This window comes from Eriocheir sinensis, chromosome 23 (genome assembly GCF_024679095.1).
Source record: "Eriocheir sinensis breed Jianghai 21 chromosome 23, ASM2467909v1, whole genome shotgun sequence".
Lineage (NCBI taxonomy): Eukaryota > Metazoa > Arthropoda > Malacostraca > Decapoda > Varunidae > Eriocheir > Eriocheir sinensis.
Window position 1 is genome coordinate 5952710 of NC_066531.1, and position 22124 is coordinate 5974833.

At 46.9% G+C, this 22124-nt stretch overlaps 1 protein-coding gene across 2 annotated transcripts in view; it reads right to left on the bottom strand.

The window, feature by feature from the left end:
* Positions 1 to 5127: 5127 nt before the first annotated feature.
* LOC127002443 (demethylmenaquinone methyltransferase-like) overlaps positions 5128 to 22124 on the bottom strand; it is a 38139-nt gene continuing 21142 nt past the window's right edge. The window contains exons 2-7 of one of the 2 annotated variants that reach the window (XM_050868408.1): positions 13501 to 13630; positions 13173 to 13324; positions 11556 to 11668; positions 10852 to 10944; positions 8371 to 8483; positions 5128 to 5579 (exon numbers count right to left, since the gene is read on the bottom strand). In XM_050868408.1, coding sequence (XP_050724365.1) covers positions 5439 to 5579; positions 8371 to 8483; positions 10852 to 10944; positions 11556 to 11668; positions 13173 to 13324; positions 13501 to 13626 — 738 coding nt within the window. In that variant the 5' untranslated portion in view covers positions 13627 to 13630 and the 3' untranslated portion in view covers positions 5128 to 5438. Of the gene's footprint in view, positions 5580 to 7614; positions 8015 to 8370; positions 8484 to 10851; positions 10945 to 11555; positions 11681 to 13172; positions 13325 to 13500; positions 13631 to 22124 lie in introns of those variants that run through there. The other variant, XM_050868409.1, reaches the window with a different exon arrangement.

Sequence of the window (22124 nt, forward strand, 5' to 3'; positions counted from 1 at the left end):
CTATCTACTCATACGCTGATGACTCCACTCTGCATTATTCAACTTCTTTCAACAGAAGACCCTCACAACAGGAATTACATGACTCCAGACTGGAGGCTGCAGAACGCTTAACCTCAAACCTTACTATCATTTCCGATTGGGGTAAAAGGAACCTTGTGTCCTTCAATGCCTCAAAAACCCAATTTATCCACCTATTAACTCGACACAATCTTTCAAACACCTATCCCCTGTTTTTCGACAACACTCAGCTTTCACCATCTTGAATACTAAACATCCTCGGTCTAATCTTAACTCAAAATCTTAACTGGAAACTTCACATCTCCTCTCTCACTAAATCAGCTTCCTCGAGGTTGGGCGTTCTGTATCGTCTCCGCCAGTTCTTCTCCCCCGCACAGTTGCTATCCATATACAGGGGCCTTGTCCGCCCTCGTATGAAGTATGCATCGCACATGTGGGGGGGGCTCCTCATGTATTTTAAACCCCATATATGTGCGTCACAAACTGCTAGAAACGCCAATGGGCGCAATGGGGGAGAGCGTAACACCCATGGGATTCGAGGGAGGGAAGACCCCTGTTAGCTAGGTTAGTCAAGTTATGTTGGAGTAGTTTAAATTTATTCGACACTGCGGGGCGACGAAAATATGCAGTGCAGAAGGGACATGACGGCGGTGGCCCACTACACGGGCCGGTGTTGCGAGAAATACCTCTTGGTAAAAATAAGTGTCACTGCTGTCCACCACGCATGCTCAGTGGGGGAATACACAGCAGGAAAAAACATTAATTTCCCTGGTTTTGTTCTAGTTTGTCCACTTGTGAACTTGGTGAGCGGTGAGTGAAATACAGAAACAGTGAGCAAGTTGAACCTCTCTGAGATAGTTTGTGGTGGCGGCAACAGGTGATTTGTAAAATTGAGAAAAGCCTTGCCCACCCAGTTCATTGGTTCATCCGTCTGCTCCATGGCAATGTGCTGTCACTACGTCACCTTTTTGAAAATCTCGATGGTAAAACAAGTGGGCCACATGGCTTCGCAGGACCAATTGGGAAAAGCAATCTCTAACAGGACTGTTCCTGACACACTGTCAAGGAGAAATCCAGGAAACCTAAACCACTCCAGATGGCTCACAACAGCCAATAGGATTCTCCGCCTGTATGTTGGTACACAATATCCGACAGAACAACGTAAAACACTTTTTTTTTTTTTTTACAACAAAGGAGACAGCTCAAGGGCACACAAAAAGGAAACAATAATAAAAAAAGCCCGCTGCTCGCTGCTCCTAAAAAAAAGAGTCAAAAGAGGTGTCCGAAAGAGGGGTCAATTTCGGTAGGAGAGGTGTCATGATACCCTCCTCTTGAAAGAGTTCAAGTCGTAGGCAGGAGGAAATACAGATGAAGGAAGGCTGTTACAGAGTTTATCAGCGTGAGGGATGAAAGAGTGAAGATGCTGGTTAACTCTTGCATAAGGGGTTTGGACAGTATAGGGATGACCATGAGTAAAACGTCGTGTGCAGCGGGGCCGCGGAATCAAGTTCAGAAGAGCAGTCAGCGTGAAAATAGCGATAGAAGATAGAAAGAGAGGCAACATCGCGACGGAATTTAAGAGGTAGAAGACTATCAGTTGGAAGAGGAGAGCTGATGAGACGAAGAGCCTTAGACTCCACTCTGTCCAGAAGAGCTGTGTGGGTGGAGCCCCCACACACGTGAGATGCATACTCCATACGAGGGCGGACAAGGCCCCTGTACATGGATAGCAACTGTGCGGGGGAGAAAAACTGGCGGAGACGATACAGAACTCCCAACCTCGAGGAAGCTGATTTAGCGAGAGAAGAGATATGAAGTTTCCAGTTGAGATTTTGAGTTAAGGATATACAAAGGATATCTAATGTTGAAGAAGGTGACAGCTGAGTGTTGTCGAAGAATAGGGGATAGGTGTTTGAAAGATTGTGTTGAGCTGATAGGTGGAGAAATTGGGTTTTTGAGGCATCGAAGGACACAAGGTTCCTTCTACCCCAATCAGAAATGATAGCAAAGTCTGAGGTTAAGCGTTCTGCAGCCTCCAGTCTGGAGTCGTGTACTTCCTGTTGGGATGGCCTTTTATTGAAAGAAGTTGAATACTGCAGAGTGGAATCGTCGGCGCATGAGTGGACAGAACGGTTTGTTATGGAAAGAATATCATTGATGAATAACAAGAAGAGAGTGGGTGATAGGACAGAGCCCTGTGGAACACCACTGTTGATAGGTTTAGGGGAAGAACAGTGACCGTCTACCACCGCAGAGATACAACGGCCGGAAAGGAAACTGGAGATAAAGGAACAGAGAGAGGGATAGAATCCGAAAGAGGGCAGTTTAGAAAGCAAAGACCTGTGCCAGACTCTATCGAAGGCTTTCGATATGTCTAGCGCAACTGAGAAAGTTTCACCGAAACGCCTAAGAGAGGATGACCAAGAGTCAGTTAAGAGAGCAAGCAGATGGCCAGTAGAACGCCACTTGGGGAACCCATACTGGCGATCTGATAGAAAGTTAGAAGTGGAAAGGTGCTTTTGAATCTTCCAGTTAAGGATTGATTCAAAAGCTTAAGATAGACAGGAAAGTAAAGCTATAGGGCGGTAGTTTGAGGGATTGGAACGGTCACCCTTCTTAGGCACAGGCTGTACAAAAGCATACTTCCAGCAGGAAGGAAAGATAGATGTTGATAGGCAGAGACGAAAGAGTTTGACCAGGCAGGGTGTCAGCACGGAAGCACAGTTTTTAAGGACAATAGGAGGCACTCCATCAGGTCCATAACCCTTCTGAGAGTTGAGGCCAGAGAGCTCTCTGGCCTCAACTCTATACCCTATACCCTAGGGTATAGAAAACATCATTTGGAATAATTTTAATAACAGGCATAAAGGAGTCAGAGGGGGGATGAGTTGGAGGAATATGCCCAGAATCGTCCAGAGTGGAGTTTTTATAAAAAGTTTGAGAGAAGAGTTCAGCCTTAGAGATAGATGAGACGGCAGTGTTGCCGTCAGGACTAAGGATTGGAGGGAAAGATGAAGAAGTGAAGTTGGAGGAGATGTTTCTGGCTAGATGCCAGAAGTCACGGGAAGAGTTAGAGAAAGCAAGGTTTTGGCATTTTCTATTAATGAAAGAGTTTTTGGTTAGTCGATTCCGGGCAGAAATGTAAAGTTCATAATTAGCATTAGTTTGAAGGCTCTGGTATCTTTTGTGAGCTGCCTCTCTATCATTGACAGCACGTGAACAAGCGTGATTAAACCAAGGCTTTTTAGCGTGAGGAGTAGAGAAAGAACGAGGAATGTATTCCTCCATTCCAGAGACAATCACCTTTGTGATGCGCTGAGCGCACACAGAGAGGTCTCTATCCAGGAAGCAGTAATCATTCCACGGGAAAGTACATCCTCAGGTCGTCCCACCGAGCTGAAGCAAAATGCCAGAAGCATCGCCTCTTCATTGGGTCCAGAGGATGTAGAGGAGCGAAAGGACAGGATACTGAAATAAGGTAGTGATCGGAGGAGCCCAACGGAGAGAACAGTTTGACAGAATAACCAGAAGGGTTAGAGGTAAGGTATGTTGGGCCGGTCTCCAAGACGGTCGGGAATACGTGTAGGGTGCTGAACCAACTGCTCTAGGTCATTGAGGAGGGCAAAGTTGTAGGCTTGTTCACCAGGCTGGTCAGTGAAAGAGGATGAAAGCCAAAGCTGGTGGTGAACATTGAAATCTCCCAAGATGGAGGGAAGGTGGAAAATTCAGAAGAGTCAAGGTCGTGTACACGAGAGCAAGTGATGTCGTTGCGCACGTAGACGCAACATCCAGCTTTGGATTGAAATTTAGGATAGAGATAGTAGGAGGGAACAGAGTAGAGATTGCTGTCAGTAGCCTCAGAGACCTGTGTTTCGGTGAGGAAGTGAAGGTGAGGTTTAGAGGAGGAGAGATAGTGTTCTACTGATTGAAAATTCTGTATCCTACATATCATGAAAATATGAAATATAAGTACTTAGCTACAAAATAACATATACAAGAGGTCGTTGTGGCTAATGCTGTCCATATGTTTGTCAACAAATGATAAGCGATGGACCGACGGAGTGGATCATCCGTGCCGAGCGGCCTTTATTTCGCTGACGTCGTTTTGAGGTCATTATTAACGTCGACGGATCCGTCAAAACGGAATAGTGGGAACCTCGCCTTACTCATTTCCCTTACCTCCTTCCTTTTCCTCCATCCCCTCCTCTCCTCCCTTATTTTTTCTCTCCCTCACCTTCCTTTACTTACCTCCCTTACTCCTTACCTCCCTCCATCCCCTCCTTTCCTGCCTTATTCTCTCTCTCCTCCCTTTCACTCCATCCCCTCCTTTCTCTCCCTCTCCCCTCCCTTCTCTTCCATCTTCTCTCCTCCCTTTCTCTTTCTCTCCCTCTCCTTCCTTTTCGTCCTCTCCTCCCTTCCCTGTTTCCACCTCCCTCCTCCCTTACTTTATCTCCCTCTCCTCCCTTACTCTTTCTCAGTCACGTTATTTTGTTTTGAGGTGAGCCGAGTACCGCCCCCCCCCCCCGTCCCCCCTTGACCCGCTCTATTGCTATATATTTCCATTATTTCTATTTCCCTTCCTTCTGTTTCCTCCATTCCTTCTTTCCTCTTCTTTATTCTTCTGTAATTCTCTACTTTCTCCGTCTTTTTTCTTTTATCTTCTTCCTCTCTTCTCCTTTATCACAATTCTCATATTACTGTTATTGTAATTATTAGCATTATTATTATTATTATTATTATTATTATTATTATTATTATTATCTCTCTCATATAGAAGAAGAAAAAAACTATTAAAACAAGAACAAGAAAAAAACGACCTCTAGCTGTGGAAAATTATTATAATTGGTTTCATGCACTTAATTAATATTCCTTCCTTTACTGTTTTCTATTATCATATTACAAGTCTTATCATTCCCTCCACTGCATGAATATTGCACACATGTTTCTTGTATTAACTGAAAATCACACAGTATGCGCTAACCACTCTTGCAGGAAGGTTGTTACAGTGGCGGACGACTCAATTCAAGGAAGCAAGGAAGGAGGGAGGGAGGGGGCGGGAGAACAATTTATTCTCTTTTTTATTCTTTGTTACATATCTCATAATAGAAGGGTGTCCATCCAGTGCAGATGTAGCTAACAGATGTGGAGTAGAGGACCTGCATGGAAACAGTGATCAGAAGGGAAAGACTCCGATGGTTTGGACATGTAAAGAGAGCAGGGGAGGATACAGTGCTGGGAACTGTGGAGAAAATGGTAAGATAGGGTGTCCGGTGCAGATGTAGCTTTTCAGATGTGGAGTAGAGGACCTGGAAACAGTTTCTTTTTTCCTTTTTTACATGTGACCTAAAGCGCCGGTAGGTTTTTTTTTTTTACTAGGGGGCTGATGGTGGGCCCGAGCCCGTTATGGCGCAGACAATTGTTTATAGTGGCGCAATTATTATTGGCTCATGCTGTCCCCCGGAGATCATTCTTGATTTCACTTGCATAGCTTCTTGTAGAGTTCGGGTTGGTGGGTAGTCTTCAGGACAGCATGTGGGTAGTCTTAGGCCCCTCGGCGGTGACTGAAAAATCCCAGGTGGTAGCGGCGGATTCGAACCCTCATCATCATCAACGCTGCGAATGCGGGGCCGGCACGCTAACCACTCCGCCACTACCTCAGAAACATGGAAACATGGAAATGCAGGCAACAGAAAGCCTATTGGCTCATTACGAGGTTGCCCGCTTTGGTGATTTAATCTGCTCGACAGCCACTTGGGGCCTGGGGAGCAGATGAAAGCACCTCAATATTCAGTTTACTCCCGACGCAGCGAAGTGACGGTCGATTCTATATTTGAAGGAGTTGATAGTATTCGCATTTACTACTTCTGAAGGAAGATTGTTCCAGTGACGGATGACTCGGTTTGAAAAGAAACTCCTTCCGATGGGAAAGACTCCGAAGGTTTGGACATGTGAACAGAGCAGGGGAGGATACAGTGCTGGGAGGTTTGGAGAGATTGGCAAGACAGGGTGCCCAGTGCAGATGTAACTAACAGATGTGGAGTAGAGGACCTGGAAACAGTGCTCAGAAGGGAAATACTCCGATGGTTTGGACATGTGAAGGGAGCAGGGGAGGATACAGTGCTGGGAGTTGTGGAGAGATTGGCAAGACAGGGTGTCCAGTGCAGCTAGATGTGGGTAAATGATGTGGAGTAGAGAACCTGGAAACAGTGCTCAGAAGGGAGACTCCTATAGTTTGGACATGTGAAAAGCAGGGGAGGATACAGTGCTGGGAGTTTTGGAGAGATTGAAAGTAAAAGGAAGGAGACCAGTTGGTAGACCTAGGAAAACGTGGAGAAGGTGTATACAGGAAGACTTGGCAGTGATGGGATTGGATGAGCATCAGGCAGAAGACAGAGCAGAATAGAGGAGACCCATAAAGCGTCCAACCGCTCAGGAAGAGTGAAAACGGACGTTAAACGAAATTAAGATGTTGATGATGATATCTAATAATAGAAGAAGAAAAGCTAATAACTAAGAACATTAAGTGACCTGTGGAAAGAATTAAAGCACTTCTGCTACTCCCGGATACGTTCAGTTCACTCCCGACGCAGTAAAGTTACTGTCAGTGGAAATGGAGTTGATCGTTTCCGCACGGAGGACTTCTGCGGGGAGGCTGTTCCAGTGGCGGACGACTCTGTTCGAGGAAGGAAGTATGGAGGAGGGAGGGATGGGAGCAAGTGTTTTTATTCTCTTCGTTAATCTTTGTTCTCTCGTTCCATCTCATCCTTCCACATGCTCACTGCCACATATACTTCACTACTCTGTTACTTAACTTTACTTTCTGATCATTTCACATTACTTTCAGATTAAATAAGTTAACTTCCTCTGCATTGCGCCACGTAGGGCAACATCAGACGCTTTTAAAATTAGGAACATCAGACGTTTTTAAAATTAGGAACAGCAGACGCTTTTAAAATTAGGAACATCAGACGTTTTTAAAATTAGGAACAGCAGACGCATTACACATTAGGAACAGCAGACGCATTTAAAATTAGGAAGAGTAATCACTTAAATTAACTTGAGAAACAAACAAAGATTAACATGATTCTGAGAGGAAGTAAGCACCCGTTTATTATAGATATACATGTCTGTACATCATCAAGACCCCAAGACCCAGACCAAGCATTCCTAAACGTATACTATAGTCGCAGCACACGAGTCTGAGGTCTTCGTTATCGTGTTCTGGCAACTTGCACACACATGCACACACACACACAGCTACATAATCAGTGACCTTATTATATATATTTTTTTTACAACAGAGGAGTGGCCGAAAGATAGAGAAGAGCTGTGTGAGTGGAGCCCCCCACACACGTGCGATGCATACTCCATACGAAAGCGGACAAGGCCTCTGTATATGGATAGCAACTGTGCGGGGGAGAAGAACTGGAGGAGACGATACAGAACGCCCAACCTCGAGGAAGCTGATTTAGTGAGAGAAGAGATGTGAAGTTTCCAGTTAAGATTTTGAGTTTAGGTTAGACCGAGGATATTTAGTTTTGAAGAATTATAAGGTGACAGCTGAATGTAGTTGAAAAATAGGGATAGGTGGATAAATTGGGTTTTTGCGGCATTGAAGGACACAAGGTTCCTTTTATCCCAATCGGAGATGATGGCAAGGTCTGAGGTTAAGTATTTTGCAGCCTCAGCCTTATAATCTAAAACAGATTTTTACGACAATTTCAATAATATGATTAATACAGACAAATGTGTCCTATGCGTAGACTTGCCAGAGGTTGCCAGAGCATGATAATTCACACCTCAGTCTCGAGTGCCGCGACGAAAGCCAAGGCTGTTACACAGAGACGGACTTGACACAGCACCACTATAACTCCTCCTCCTCATCTCTCTCCTTTCCTTTCCCTCCTCTTCCTCCTCACTCAGGCTTAGTGATGCGGATGACGAAGACGAGACCCTCCTTGTCACAGAAATAGTTTGGGACGGTGCGCCGCTCCACCTGAAGGAATTATGACCATCATTTCAAATACGTGACCTTCTCCTCCTGGCCAGCTGCTGACCATCTCCTTATACCAGTGTGTCGTGACAGGCGCCCATACAGTGAACAGCCCCGCCAGACATAAACCTTGATTAAAGTAAATGTTTTCTTGTACCAACGTTGCCAGATAATTGTACTCAGCCTCTTATATTTACCAACTTCCGACCCCATAACTTTCTCCTGGGGCTCAATAACTAGATCCATTTATATCTGTCGTTAAAATAGTTAATTCCTGATGTTTCTTGGCAATAGTGGGGCGTCAAAAAACGGTAAATACTATGCTCTGAGTACGATAATCTGGCACCGGTGCTCCCTACCTTCTTCCACTTCCCGTCCGCCTCCAGCTGGTCCATGTAAGGCTCCAGCTTGTCCTTGTAGGAAGGCACGGTCTGTAGGTACTCATGGCGCATCACGATGATCACGAAGCCTCCTGGAGTGCCGGAGAGGAGGAAATCAGTTAATCATTGGGGCTTACGCTAGGGGGCGCGTCGTCTAGCCCACCCTAGGAAAACCACCTCAAGGTTTACTCCAGGCAAACCTGAAGTCTCTATGTAGGCTCTTTCCCATCCTAAACGGCGCCTAAGTTCGCCTGTTTGAAAAGCCTCTCGTAAAAGTTGCTGGGATTACCATGAACTGTTTTGCGATCCTATAGTGATGGTTCTACACGTCTGTCACGATCTTCAACGGGAAAACCGCCCATGAAAACCCAGTGAATCTTCTCAGTGGCCTTGGGAAATAGTCGTGGTGGAAGATCGGCACGCCCAGGAACAATGCTAACCTACGGGTCCTCGCACGAGTATCTAAGCTGAGGATCCAGCTTCCAGCGCCTTCACCCGCTCAGCGGACCTTGCAAAATACACACACACACACACACACACACACACACACACACACACACACACACACACACACACAAACTCACCAGAGCCTTCGCACTCCTACTAACCATGAACGTTACATTTCAGCCCGGAATCGTGCCAAATCTATTATCCGACTTACCAAAACCTCTTTCATCAATATAAAATGTCAACACCTTGCTTTTTTTCTAATTCTTCCCGTGACTTCTGGCACTTAACCAATAAGATCACCACTTTCACTTCTTCCTCTTTCCCTCCTCTCCATAACACTTACGGGAGCACTGCCGTCTCATCTATCTCTAAGGCTGAACTCTTCGCTCAAACTTTCTGTAAGAACTCCACCCTGGACGATTCTGGGCATATTCCTCCTACTCATACCCCCTCTGACTCCTTTATGCCTGTTACTAAGATTCTACATAATGATGTCTTCTATGCCCTCTCTGGCCTCAACTCTCAGAAGGCTTATGGACCTGATGGAGTGCCTCCTATTGTCCTTAAAAACTATGCTTCCATGCCATTTGAATCAATCCTTAATCGGAAGATCAAAAGCACCTTTCCACTTATAACCTTCTATCTGATCGCCAGTATGGGTTCCGCAAGGGGCGTTCCACTGGCGATCTTCTTGCTCTCTTAACTGACTCTTGGTCATCCTCTCTTAGCCATTTCGGTGAAACTTTCTCAGTTGCGCTAGACATATCGAAAGCCTTCCATAGAGTCTGGTACAAGTCTTTGCTTTCTAAACTGCCCTCTTTTGGATTATATCCCTCTCTCTGTTCCCTTATCTCCAGTTTCCTTTCCGGCCGTTCTATCTCTGCTGTGGTAGACAGTCACTGATCTTCCCCTAAACCTATCAACAGTGGTGTTCCACATGGCTCTGTCCTATCACCCACTCTCTTCTTGTTATTCATCAATGATCTTTCCATAACAAGCTGTCCTGTCCACTCATACGCCGACGTCTCCACTCCGCATTATTCAACTTCTTCCATTAGAAGGCCATCCCAACAAGAAGTACACGACTCCAGACTGGAGGCTGCAGAACGCTTAACCTCAGACCTTGCTATTATTTCCGATTGGGGTAGAAGGAACCTTGTGTCCTTCAATGCCTCAAAAACTCAATTTCTCCACCTATCAACTCTTCACAATCTTCCAAACACCTATTCCCTATTCTTCGACAACACTTAGCTGTCACCTTCAACACTAAATACTCTCGGTCTATTCTTAACTCAAAATCTCGAACTGGAAACTTCATATCTCCTCTCTCGCTAAATCAGCTTCATCGAGGTTGGGCGTTCTGTATCGTCTCCTCCGGTTCTTCTCCCCCGCACTGTTGCTATCCATGCACTGGGGCCTTGTCCGCCCTCGTATGGAGTATGCATCTCACGTGTGGGGGGGCTCCACTCAAACAGCTTTTCTGGACAGAGTGGAGTCTAAGGCTCTTCGTCTCATCAGCTCTCCTCCTCCAACTGATAGTCTTTTACCTCTTAAATTCCGTCGCGATGTTGCCTCTCATTCAATTTTCTATCGCTATTTTCACGCTGACTGCTCTTCTGAACTTGCTAACAGCATGCCTTCCCCCCTCCCGCGGCCCCGCTGCACACGACTTTCTACTCATGCTCATCCCTATATTGTCCAAACCCCTTATGCAAGAGTTACCCAGCATCTTCACTCTTTCATTCCTCACGCTGGTATACTCTGGAACAATCTTCCTTCATCTGTATTTCCTCCTGCCTACGACTTGAACTATTTCAAGAGGAGAGTATCAGGAGAGGAGAGTATCAGGACACCTCTCCTCCCGAAATTGACCCCTCTTTCGGCCACCTCTTGAATTTTTTTTTTTTTTTTTTTTAGGAGCAGCAAGTAGCGGGCTTTTTTTTTATATTAGTTTCCTTTGTGCCCTTGAGCTGTCTCCTTTGTTGTAAAAACACTCACTCACTCACTCACCGTTCTTTGCGACGCGCACCAGGTCGTCGAGGCCACTGAGTGGGATGTGACCTTCGCCCATACCGCCCGAGATGACCACCAGGTCGTATGTGTCTGAGAGAGAGAGAGAGAGAGAGAGAGAGAGAGAGAGAGAGAGAGAGAGAGAGAGAGAGAGAGAGAGAGAGAGAAGAAAAATACGTATATTAATCTTTACATATGAAACAACAACGATAACAATAATTCCACTCACACAGCTCTCCTGGACAGAGTGGATTCTAAGGCTCTTCGTCTCATCAGCTCTCCTCCTTTTACTGACAACCTTCTACCTCTTAAATTCCTCCGCTATGTTGCCTCTTTTTCTGTCTTCTATCGATATCTTCATGATGACTGCTCTTCTGAACTTGCTAACTGCATTCCTCCCTCCTTCCCGCGGCCCCGCTGCACACGACTTTCTACTCATGCTCATCCCTATACTATCCAAACCCCTTATGCAAGAGGTAAACTCTGGAACAACCTTCCTTCGTCTGTATTTCCTCCTGCCTATGACTTGACTTATTTCAAGAAGAGTGTATCAAGACACCTCTCCACTCGAAATTGACCTCTCTTTTGGCTACTCTTTACTTTTATCTTTTATGGGAGCGGCGAGTAGCGGGCTTTTTTTTTGGACTCTTCTTGTTGCCCTTGAGCCGTGTCCTTTGATGTAAAAAAAAACAAATTACAAATACCTTTGGGCACGGTGGAGTGTCCGATGCCGATAAACTCCAGGAAGTCGTTGGTATAGATGCCAGTCTCCCGCAGCTTCATCATGCCCTCCGACGGGTCCACAGCGTCTATGTGCCTGTGGGAGTGGCTGTAGTAGTTGAAGTAGTAGCAGTATTATAAGTAGAGGTTATAGCATTAGTAGTAGTTGTTGGGAATCAGTAAATTTACCCTACCCAACAGTTAGGTCACTCGCAAAGTGAATAACACACCCGTCAGACAATCCCAAAGAAACAAGTGCTTACCAGCTATTAGGTGGTGAAGGTATCCAACAAGCACCTCCAGACAGCCGAACAAATAATAATCCTACCGGATCCGTGTAGTAAAAATATATCTGTCTCAAATAACTGCTGGGGGCACTTAGCTGAGAAGCGGGTTTCAAAAGATATTGTTGTCTCTGAAGTCTCGTTGCCGGGTGTAGTATCCCTCAGTCAGGTAATAGAAGGCACACTGCGTCCGAGTTAATGGGTGGGCTGCGGTGCCTTGGTCTTTACTTTGTGAAGGCCGGTGGTGGAGTGAGAGAAAACCAACCACGTGGGTCTGAAGCGATATTTTGAATTTCTCTCGCCAGATGGCGTGGCTTTCCTCTCTGTTTCCATCGGTTAAATTATCCTTGTTCTTTAATTTTAATTCAGTAAAGAACAATTAGTTATTATTTCATGAAAGGAAACACTTCACTATTGTTATTCCTTTTATGGTAAATGTGGTTAATCTTCAGGCAGTGAATAAGTTGATTCTGTCTCGGTTTGGGAGCCGATGACCGAAGTATTTAAGTACCATCCAAGGCTTATTTGAGCTCAGACGATACTCACAGTTGACTTGAACTCTCGGTCCGAGACTAGTTCCATAAGGGAAATAGTTAATTTGTCTAATCCCCCGGTTAACTGGCCTAATTCCTAACATAGTATAGTCTATCGATTTTAACTTGAGCCCGTGGGCGCGACCCAAGGATTCCCCACGAGACCGCGCTGGTGCCACATCACTCCATTACTCTCCTCGGAGAGGGTGGCTCTCTCTCTCTCTCTCTCTCTCTCTCTCTCTCTCTCTGCATGGCAGCGCAGGGCGCGAGAGTGAGATCTACTTCATTTGTCCATTGTGGCGTAACGCTGAATGGTGCGGCCTGGCGCCTGTTGCCAAGGTCCGTCAGGCAGCAACGTTGCATGAGGTTTACTGAGTCGTTGTCTTTCCCTCTAATCCCAAGCCATTCATAACACCACGCAGTCGTATTATGAATGTATGTAAATTCCATAAATAGATAACGTACAGACTAACAGTGAGACAGAACGCCATGCGCAGGTCATCGCTAGATCAGTAAACAATTGGGGTTTCCCCGGGCCAGGTCACAGGGCTCAATTTTAAGTTAGATTCGATGGACTATAGTAATGCCGCTCCTGCCCGCTCCCAGTTCCCACCCAGCGGCTCTGCCTCTACACAAGCTGCTGTAATTTCCAACACATCATCTTCATCTCTTGGCGTTGGATTCGTGTTGAGGCTGAGGCACTGGCAGGCAGGAGGCAGTGGACTGGAGGATATTTAAGTATGGTGACTGGACATCCCCCTGTCTGCGGCCCTGCGGCACCCACCTGAAGCCTTCCCGGTGGAGTTCGCTGCCCACGCAGCCCGTCCCGGCGGCCACGTCCAGCACCCTGGCCTTGGCTCGCCGCTCCGGGGGTACGCAACGCAGCGCCTCCTCCAGCGTGATGGCGGGGCCACGGTACCCGCCTTTCCAGATCATCTAAGGGGACGGGGAAGCGGGTGATTACAGATGCGTACCCCAGGGGCCGCATCACTTAACTCCCGGACCTCACGGAGTAGTCGCCGGTTTAACGCAAAATCATTCCAGCGATACCCTATGATTCTGCGTAGGCCCGTGGTACGAAAGGCAGCTCTCTCTCTCTCTCTCTCTCTCACCATCTCCTCGTAGTTCTCGGACCACTCGTCGTAGCCGGCCGCCATCTCCTCCGGCGTGAGCCCTGGCCTGTGGACGTTCGCGTCCGCCCTCATTGCCACGTCGCCCCGACTGCCGCCCTCAGACATTATCCTGCAGCAGGGAAGAGACGGGAGAATCACAGGCAGGGCATGACTACAGTACAGTACAATTCCTTTATAGTAGTATGTAATGGCGACAGTGACGGGACCAAAATAATTCGCAAGCATGATCAAGAATTCGCAGCAGAAAAAATTACGTCGAAAATTTTTAAACGTCGAATTTGCCGGCCGGGGCGGCCAGCCAGCCGCGCGGGCAGCCAGCCGCCGAGGGGACTTCCCCGCTACCCAACCGGGTAGTGGTCATAAACCTACCCAAAGTGACCATCCCCCCCCACCCCCAACCCCACCCCCAACCCCACCCCACCCCAAACCCCACCACCTTCCACGCCATCGTGTCTCCCCCTACCCCCCGGAGGCCTGAGCGTCACCCTCCTGCCGGGGATTGGTTAGGGGCGTCCATTCGCGCCGTGCCGGGCGTCGCCCTCCGGGGATCGGTTAGTGCGAGCGGTGCCTTGTTCGGGGATCGGTTAGGGCGTCTTTCTCACCGTGCCGGGCGTCCTTTCGCCCCAGTGCCGGGGATCGGGTAGGGGCCTCCTTCGCACCGTACCGGGGCGTCACCCTTCTGCCGGGGATCGGTTAGGGCGTTCTTTCGCCCCAGTGCCGGGGATCGGGGGCCTCCATTCGCACCGTACCGGGGCGTCACCTCCTGCCGGGGATCGGTTAGGGCGTCCTTTCGCCCCAGTGCCGGGGATCGGCTAGGGGCCTCCATTCGCACCGTACCGGGGCGTCACCTCCTGCCGGGGATCGGTTAGGGGCGTCCTTTCGCCCCAGTGCCGGGGGATCGGTTAGGGGCGTCCTTTCGCATCGTGCCGGGGCGTCCTTTCGCCCCAGTGCCGGGGATCGGTTAGGGGCGTCCTTTCGCGCCGTGCCGGGGCGTCCTTTCGCCCCAGTGCCGGGGGATCGGCCAGGGGCCTCCTTTCGTGCCATGCCGGGGCGTCGCCCTCCTGCCGGGGGATCGGTTATGGGCGTCCTTTCGCACCGTGTCGGGGCGTCACCCTCCTGCCAGGGATCGGTTGGCGTGAGCGGTGACTTGTTGGGCGGAGGCCTGTGGCTACCTTTCCCCCTCCCTCTCCCTCTTCCCCTCCCGCTATTGATTTTTTTTTTCCAGTTTGCCAGCATGTGTGTGCGTGTCCCCCTCTATTCCCCACCCCTCGCGAGCGGTGACTTGATGGTCAGTCTGAGGGTAACATTACCCCTCCCTCTCCCTCTACCCGCTATTGATTTTTTCAGTTTGCCAGCATATGCGTGTGTGTGTGCGTGTGTGTGTGTGTTACTGTTGATTTTCATATTGACTGGAGTTATATCGATTGTCTTTTCAGTGAGGGGGTAGGAACGGGAAAAGTAGATTTTATACATTTTTATTGAAATATAGTGGAAAAATATGGTATGACAAGTTATTATATTACCTTAATCTAGTCTATTTTATTTGTTCTTTCTTAATCCAGGCTAATTTGTTCTTTCTTAATCCAGACTAAATACATGCTAAGCCTAAAAACAAAAACACACAATCGCCATAAAATAAAAAAAAGACATATTACAAACTCACACATCAGATTTTGGAGCTTTCTAAGGTTGAAATGTACGCCTTCTATTACCACACAATTCGAAAAGCCTGTGGCGCAGACAATGTCTCATATATTTACGGCGACACAGATTCGGCCACAATATGCATCTCTAACTTCCAAGACATTAGTGAATTTTATTCGCTTCCACTCATAAAATCCATAATGGATTTTAGTAACTTTCCCACCACCCACCCCGCCTATGACACTTCCAAGAAAGGTCAAGCGGGGTATGTCAAGTCAGAAGTGGGCGCGGCCCATATAAAGGAAGTGCTTTGCCTGAAACCTAAGATGTACTCTATCAAATTGCATGATCCCTCAAGCGGCGAGGATGCAGAAATAAAAAAGCTAAAGGGGTACCTCACTATAGTTTGAGAAACTATAATCATGAAAAATACAGACAGGTACTGCAAGGGGCGGGGGTGGATAAGGCACGCCTCTATTGCATCCGCACCCTGAAAGGTCAGGTATGCACTACCTCCATTGAGAAGGCGACTTTAAGCGCATTAGACAACAAAAAGAGTGCATCTGCTCTCTGATGACAGCATACCGGGTAATCCTTCTCGTGTTTTTACGAGAGATTATGGCCACCCTGATTTACCTGAGAATCTGCGTCAAATGCGGAGAACATCTCAAACTGCTTCTACTAGTTGAGCCACTACTGCCACTACTGCTAGTACTACTACTACTACTACTACTACTACTAGTAGTACTACTCATAATGTTGTCGGGGATACTTTAAGTGAAAGTGGTGATAAGGGTGTGTATAGTCATGGAACTAGACCAGTGGCGTGTAATCTATGGAAAAAAAGATATAGGAAATACAACGTAGAGAACGTTAATCGATCAAACAAAAGAAAGAGGAGAGAAACCAATGTCTTCCCATCGCGCCAGCTACCAGCAGCGTCAACATCATCTCCACGGTCGCCTTTATCCTCACCCTCCCCACCCCCGAGAATGGCATGGAGATTCCCTCCCCTACCGGGCTGGGTTTCAGACAAAGGAGCTCACGCGAGTGGCTGTAACGGCGACAGAGCTCGCGCTAAAAGCAATCATTGATCTGTTACTTAAAAGCTAAAGCCTAAACCATAACAAGCTCAGTCTTTATCGCAAACATGACGAGCGCGGACGAACATATAATATACCTTAGTAGCCTAGGAGGTCGCGATCTTTATCCCGACAACGTGCCGGGTTCATTTAAAAATGAAATCATACCGTTAAATTTACACCCCGACCGAGATTATCAGGTTGCCTTACACTGTATTTTTATTCCTAGAGAAGTATACACCCTCCATCGAGAAGACAAAGAAGCCATAGTGGAAGTTTACACAGAAACGCTCAATGACACCTCAGGAAAACAGTTGCGGTACTCGCTGTCTCCCTCGAAAAATATAACGAGCAAGCAAATAAGCGCAATTGTGGCTGACCTTAATACATACTGGCAAGCTATTTTAAATGGAGTGTTTGGGTTTACAAATTACAAGGATTATTTTAATGGAGAAGGCGGAATACTGAGTTGGACCAAAAATTTTGTATGCTACCACAAACGCTCTATAGATGGCTGCGGTACTCTAAATTATTGCAAAATAAGTTTGTTATTTAAGCCCAGATTGGCGGCTATTCCTGGATTTATTCCTAATCATTACTATGATATATTCGTCACGGATGAGGAGTCACATTACTCGCTTCGCCAGGTAAATGCCGATTTCCCGCCAGACCCCCACGCCGACGTGGACTATCTCCACCTCTATTGCGACATAATCCAGCCCACGCGATTTGCTAGCCAAACTGTGAACATTTTAGCCACTCTCCTTTACGGTGGGAGTAACAATTATTACTCAGTGCAAAGACCTCTGTATAAAAAGTTGGCGAAGAACGCTATAGATTCAGTGGCGGTAGTGGTGACGGATCAGTATGGACGAAAAATATACTTTGAAGAAAACCGCTCGGCCACGATCGTCTTGCACATTACACCCACCCACCCTCTCTTTTAAAATCAGTGGGCCAGCAAAAAAACGCTCACTCATGGCGAGACTTTTGCCATGGAAGAGTGTTATGGGGAAGACCTTATCGATTTATTTCCCCGCGAGCGAGGAGGGAGGATATTTGTGGCCGGCGCGTCAGGATCTGGGAAAACACAGCTAGTGACGCGACTTGTGCGGAAATATTGTGACAAATTCTATCGAGTTCTTATTTGCGGTGCAACACATAATCCCATTGAAGACTTGCCAGAGCTGCAAAATAAAGTAATACTTAGTAAGGACATTATAGACCCAGAACAGGAAATTGATCTCTGTCAGAAAAATAAAGCTATGTTAGTAGTATATGACGATAACTTTTTACGCGCTGCCAATGATGAAAGCGTCGCCAGTGTTTTTATTAAAGGCAGACATCTTGGCCTTAGCTCCATACTCATTTCTCAGAACTTATTTATGCAGGGTAAGTATGCGCGAAGCATATCCCTCAATTGCACTCATTTCGTTTTGCTTAAACAAAGAGATCTTGGTCAAATTGAACTTCTAGGTCGTCAATTGTTTGGTCGTGACAGAGCCAAGGCATTTCTCAGTATCTACAAGCGAGCTGTTGCGGGAAAACCTTACGGCTATCTGCTGGCTGACGTCTGCATAACTACCCCCGAGGTCCTATCACTGAGATCAAATATAGCGAACGACGGCTCCTGTGAGGTTGTGTACTCGTGGAGAGAGTGAGCGATATGCTAGCCCCATCCAATACACGTCTTTTAAAGTCACTTTATGAAGACCCTCAAGTACCTGGAGGCTTAAGTGGAGTGAGGCCTTTATTTTTAGCAGCGAGAGCCATTGAACCCAGCGTTTCTATGCGCGATGTTGAACAGTTTATGGAAGGTTGCAGAACACACACATTACATAAGATACAACCCCATAAGTTTAAGCGACGCGCTATTCTCAGTCCCAAACCGCGAGTTATCATAGAAGCAGATCTCGCGGACATGAAAGAATTGTCCCGCTTTAATGGAGGTCATAATTACATCTTAGTCTGCGTTGATGCATTTTCAAGGTACGCCAAAGCCCTGCCTCTTAAACGTAAAGATGCAAAATCGATGGTAATGGCAATGAAGACATTGCTAGAGGAAGACATTACTTTCAATGGGGTCTCTAGACTCTGTGTTGACCGAGACAAAGAGTTATATAATTACCCACTTCAAACCTATTTGCGAAGTAAAGACATAAAAATGTACAGCGTTTACTTCCAAGAGATAAAAAGCAGCCTTGCCGAGCGATTTATCAGAACTCTAAAAGGACGGCTATATAGGTAGATGACAGCTCACAATAAACTCGAGTATATTTCCATCTTGCAGAAGGTACTCGAGAGCTATAACCGCACGCCTCACGCACGTCTAGGAAAACCCCCAGCCGAAGTACATGCCATGAAGGACCCGCGAGGAATCATTCGTCAGTTTAAGAAAATGCATAATTATAAAAAAAGAGAAAAGCGTCAAGGTAAAGCCAGTCGTGTGCTGAACATCGGGGACTACGTTCGACTCGTGGGCGCGGATAAAGCTTCTAAATTTAACCGAGGCTTTCATATCCAAAACACAGAAGAAATATTTAAAATTGCAAGCGTGGATTATCGACAATCCCCATTGGGTCATACCATAGACTTCACAACTAGTTGACGGGAAATCTCTTCAGTCTTGGCGCGCTGGCTTCGCGTAAGGGGCCGATTGTTATGGCGACTTTCACTGCGACAACTCAAACACACTCTGCGTTCTTACTCCGAATTTAAGTGGAAACAGGACGAAATCTTCAAGTTTTAGTGCATACAAGCAGGCAGGAGTGTCTCTAGAGTGATTTGGTCGAGGATTCAAGGTAACTTATATAAAATAGCACCATGCGTGCACTTTGAAAACGTTGTGTAAAAAATGGCAAATTTGCGTAACTTTAGGTTGAAATCTTTACGTAAAATGAATGATAACTGTAGGATAGTGAAGTCCACAGTTTTACGTATTAGGAAACAAGAAATGTACGTTTAGTTAGTGCCTACATGGCAACTCAGCTCAGTTCCCGCGTCGCCTAACTCGCCTTAGGCACGCAGTCAGCTGGGCACTTCCCCTCTGTAAAGGATTATCGCTGTCCTGCCTCTGTTTACTCTCCAAGTAAAGGACCTACAGTTATTCATCGTCTCTGTACCCTTCCCCACAACTGCAAGGATCCAGAGGACGATACAAGAAGACACAGAAGGCAGTGGATCGAGTGGAAGTGACGGAGGAGACACAAGATATGAGGACGCCGCGACCCCGTGGAGTAAACTGTGGAGGAGCCGTACCACGCCATCAGTGCAGTGACTCAGTGTTGTGTGCAGTGCAGTGGTGTGTTCAGTGCAGTGTGGTAGTGAGGGGCTGTTCACTACGTCCTACGGGGTCGAGTATGTGTGCATGGGGAAGGCCAACTCTGACCCGACTGAGCACTCTGGCGTGCCGCACCATGTGCGGCGCCAACTACTGGACGAGCGTGCAGAACTTCATGGTGAGCAACAGGTTGGCCCAGCGCCTGCATTTGCTGAAGCTCGTCGGGTTCTTCCCCGGGGACGTGCAGGCCGACCTGGACCGGGCCAAGGCAGAGGAGAAGGAGGACGACGAGGTGATCTGGCCCAGCTTGCCAGGGAGCTGGCCGACGACCAGCCGGACCTGCCGACGGACGAGTTGCTCTCGCCGCGGTCGGCAACTACGCCGGCTACCTGGCCAGGAAGGTCCAGGCCAACTCCTCTGTGGTTGAGTGCTGCAAGCAGGAGCTTGCCCAGCAGGAGGAGATGAAGATTACCGTGGAGCTCGAGAGGGCGACCCGCCCTCTGTGATGTTCGACGCCCTGGTCGAGCTGGTCGACAGGGGAGAGCTGGAGACGGGCCGGGCGGTCCTGAAGCGGCCAGATCTCCCAATGGCCCACCTGGCGTCCTTCGGGATGTCGCTGTGGGACTCCCTGATGCAGGGAGGACAAGAAGGAGCGCAGGTTGAGGTTCCTCTCCCTGCCATGCGCCACAGGGACGGGTTCAGGCACCTCCTGGAGTTCCTGGCGGCCTCAGACCCGACCTTGCAGGGGTACAGGTGCCAGGAGGGGCACAACCTGGCCAACACCATCTTGCCGCACATCAGCAGGTCCCTCTTCAACTGTTTCGGTGCTAATTTCTCCAAGGACGTGACCTCAGAAGCGAGGAAGAACAAGGCCTTGAAGCAGCCGACCGGCAGGAAGAGGAGCAGTATCGAGGAGGGCAGGAAGGAGACGGCGAGGAACAGGGACGTGTACAAGTCCAGGAAACTGACCGGGGCCCACAAGTCATAGGCCAAAAGGCTAAAGTGATTGTTCAGGGACGAGGGCCAGATAGCCGGCAAGACGTGCTGCGGCAATAGTGACATCGGAATTCAACCAAAATAAGTTGTGATTGTATATAGAAAAATGAATATTTTGCTTTTGTTGAGTAAAATTAAGATGTTTCTGCATGCTTTCCTCAAGTATTAAGTTTCTAATGTGAAAATTAAGTGATTTATTAGATGTTAAAAACTTTTGTAAAAAATTGCACTAAATAAAAAAAAAATAAGTAGCTATTTCGGGCAAAAACTTATAAGATATGCTAAATATTGCTATTGATTCTGAAAATATAAGTGATTATCTCTGCATTTGGTGATGTTTGTGCATCTAACGTAAAATCTGAGGATTTTATAGCCTTTTTAAGTTTTGTTATACTTATATAAAAAACAATTAATCGGGATTTTATTAGGGAACGACTTTGAATTTTTTGATACCGCTGCTCATGGAGACTCATATATGCCTAAGGGAGGTGCCTGTTTTAGTTTCAGGTCGCTAGCTGCTTTGGTTTTGAAAATATTTAAATTTTAAATTTTTGAAAATCGGCCCCCTGCGAATCGGCCCCGCGCCCCGTTTCCCGTCAAGAGATTGTGAAGTCTATGGTTATACCTTGCAAGATTTATCCAATCAACCCATCCAAGGCTTGTTTTACAAAGAGGAGCTTATCAAAGTTCAGCTACCGGACGTTTCCCCATCATCATAAAAAAATCGAGAGTGGTGAACGGTCGCAAACAATTTTTTGTATCTTGGTTGGGTTATGATCCGAGTCAAGACTGTTGGATAGACGCTCAAGATATTTCCTAATGACCTCGAATTCACCAACAAGAAGAAAAAAAAAAGCACCTCCCCTCGCCTTTGTTCACAAGGATCTTGTTTTGTTGTTGGCTAAACTCTCCCCCGACAAGCGGAAAAAAGTAATTGCAGTGTTGAACAAGAAACATATAGATTGCTTGTCAGAAGTGTTTCTAAATTTCCTAAAAACTAATCTTACGCGAAATACAAAGATTGTGAAATCCCTGAACAAATATAAAAAACACATAAGGAAACTCGCCAACAAGGGGGTAAGTACACTAAAAAAAAAAAACTACTGCGAACACAGCAGGGCGGTGCTATACTCTCTGCGCTGTTACCTCTGGCTGCTAGTGTCATAACTGGTCTTTTAACAAAATGAAGGAATATTGTCTCATCCCGAAATCAACAGCAGAACAATTTTTACTCAAGTCTTCTACGGGGAGCCGTAACATAAAACGAAACAGAAAGACGGACGAGGAAAAAAAAGAAAAGAGAGTGCGGAAACCGTTGTCGGGTTAGACGGTCAAGGCGTCAACTGCATTAAAAAATATAAAGAGACGCGCTCTGCAAGATGTATTAACCCCAAACAACCACCCGCCATTTATAGCGGCCATAGGTCCTCGCACGACGTTCCCCACCAATACTATCGATTCGAAACCTGCCATAGATAACAGGATTGATGTTAGAATGAAAGCAGCTCAAAGGGATTATGCCAAAGCTTTCTTAGCTCTCATGAAACATACTCCAGGAATTACATGGGATAAAAACGGAAATCTTTTGAGCCCCATTAATA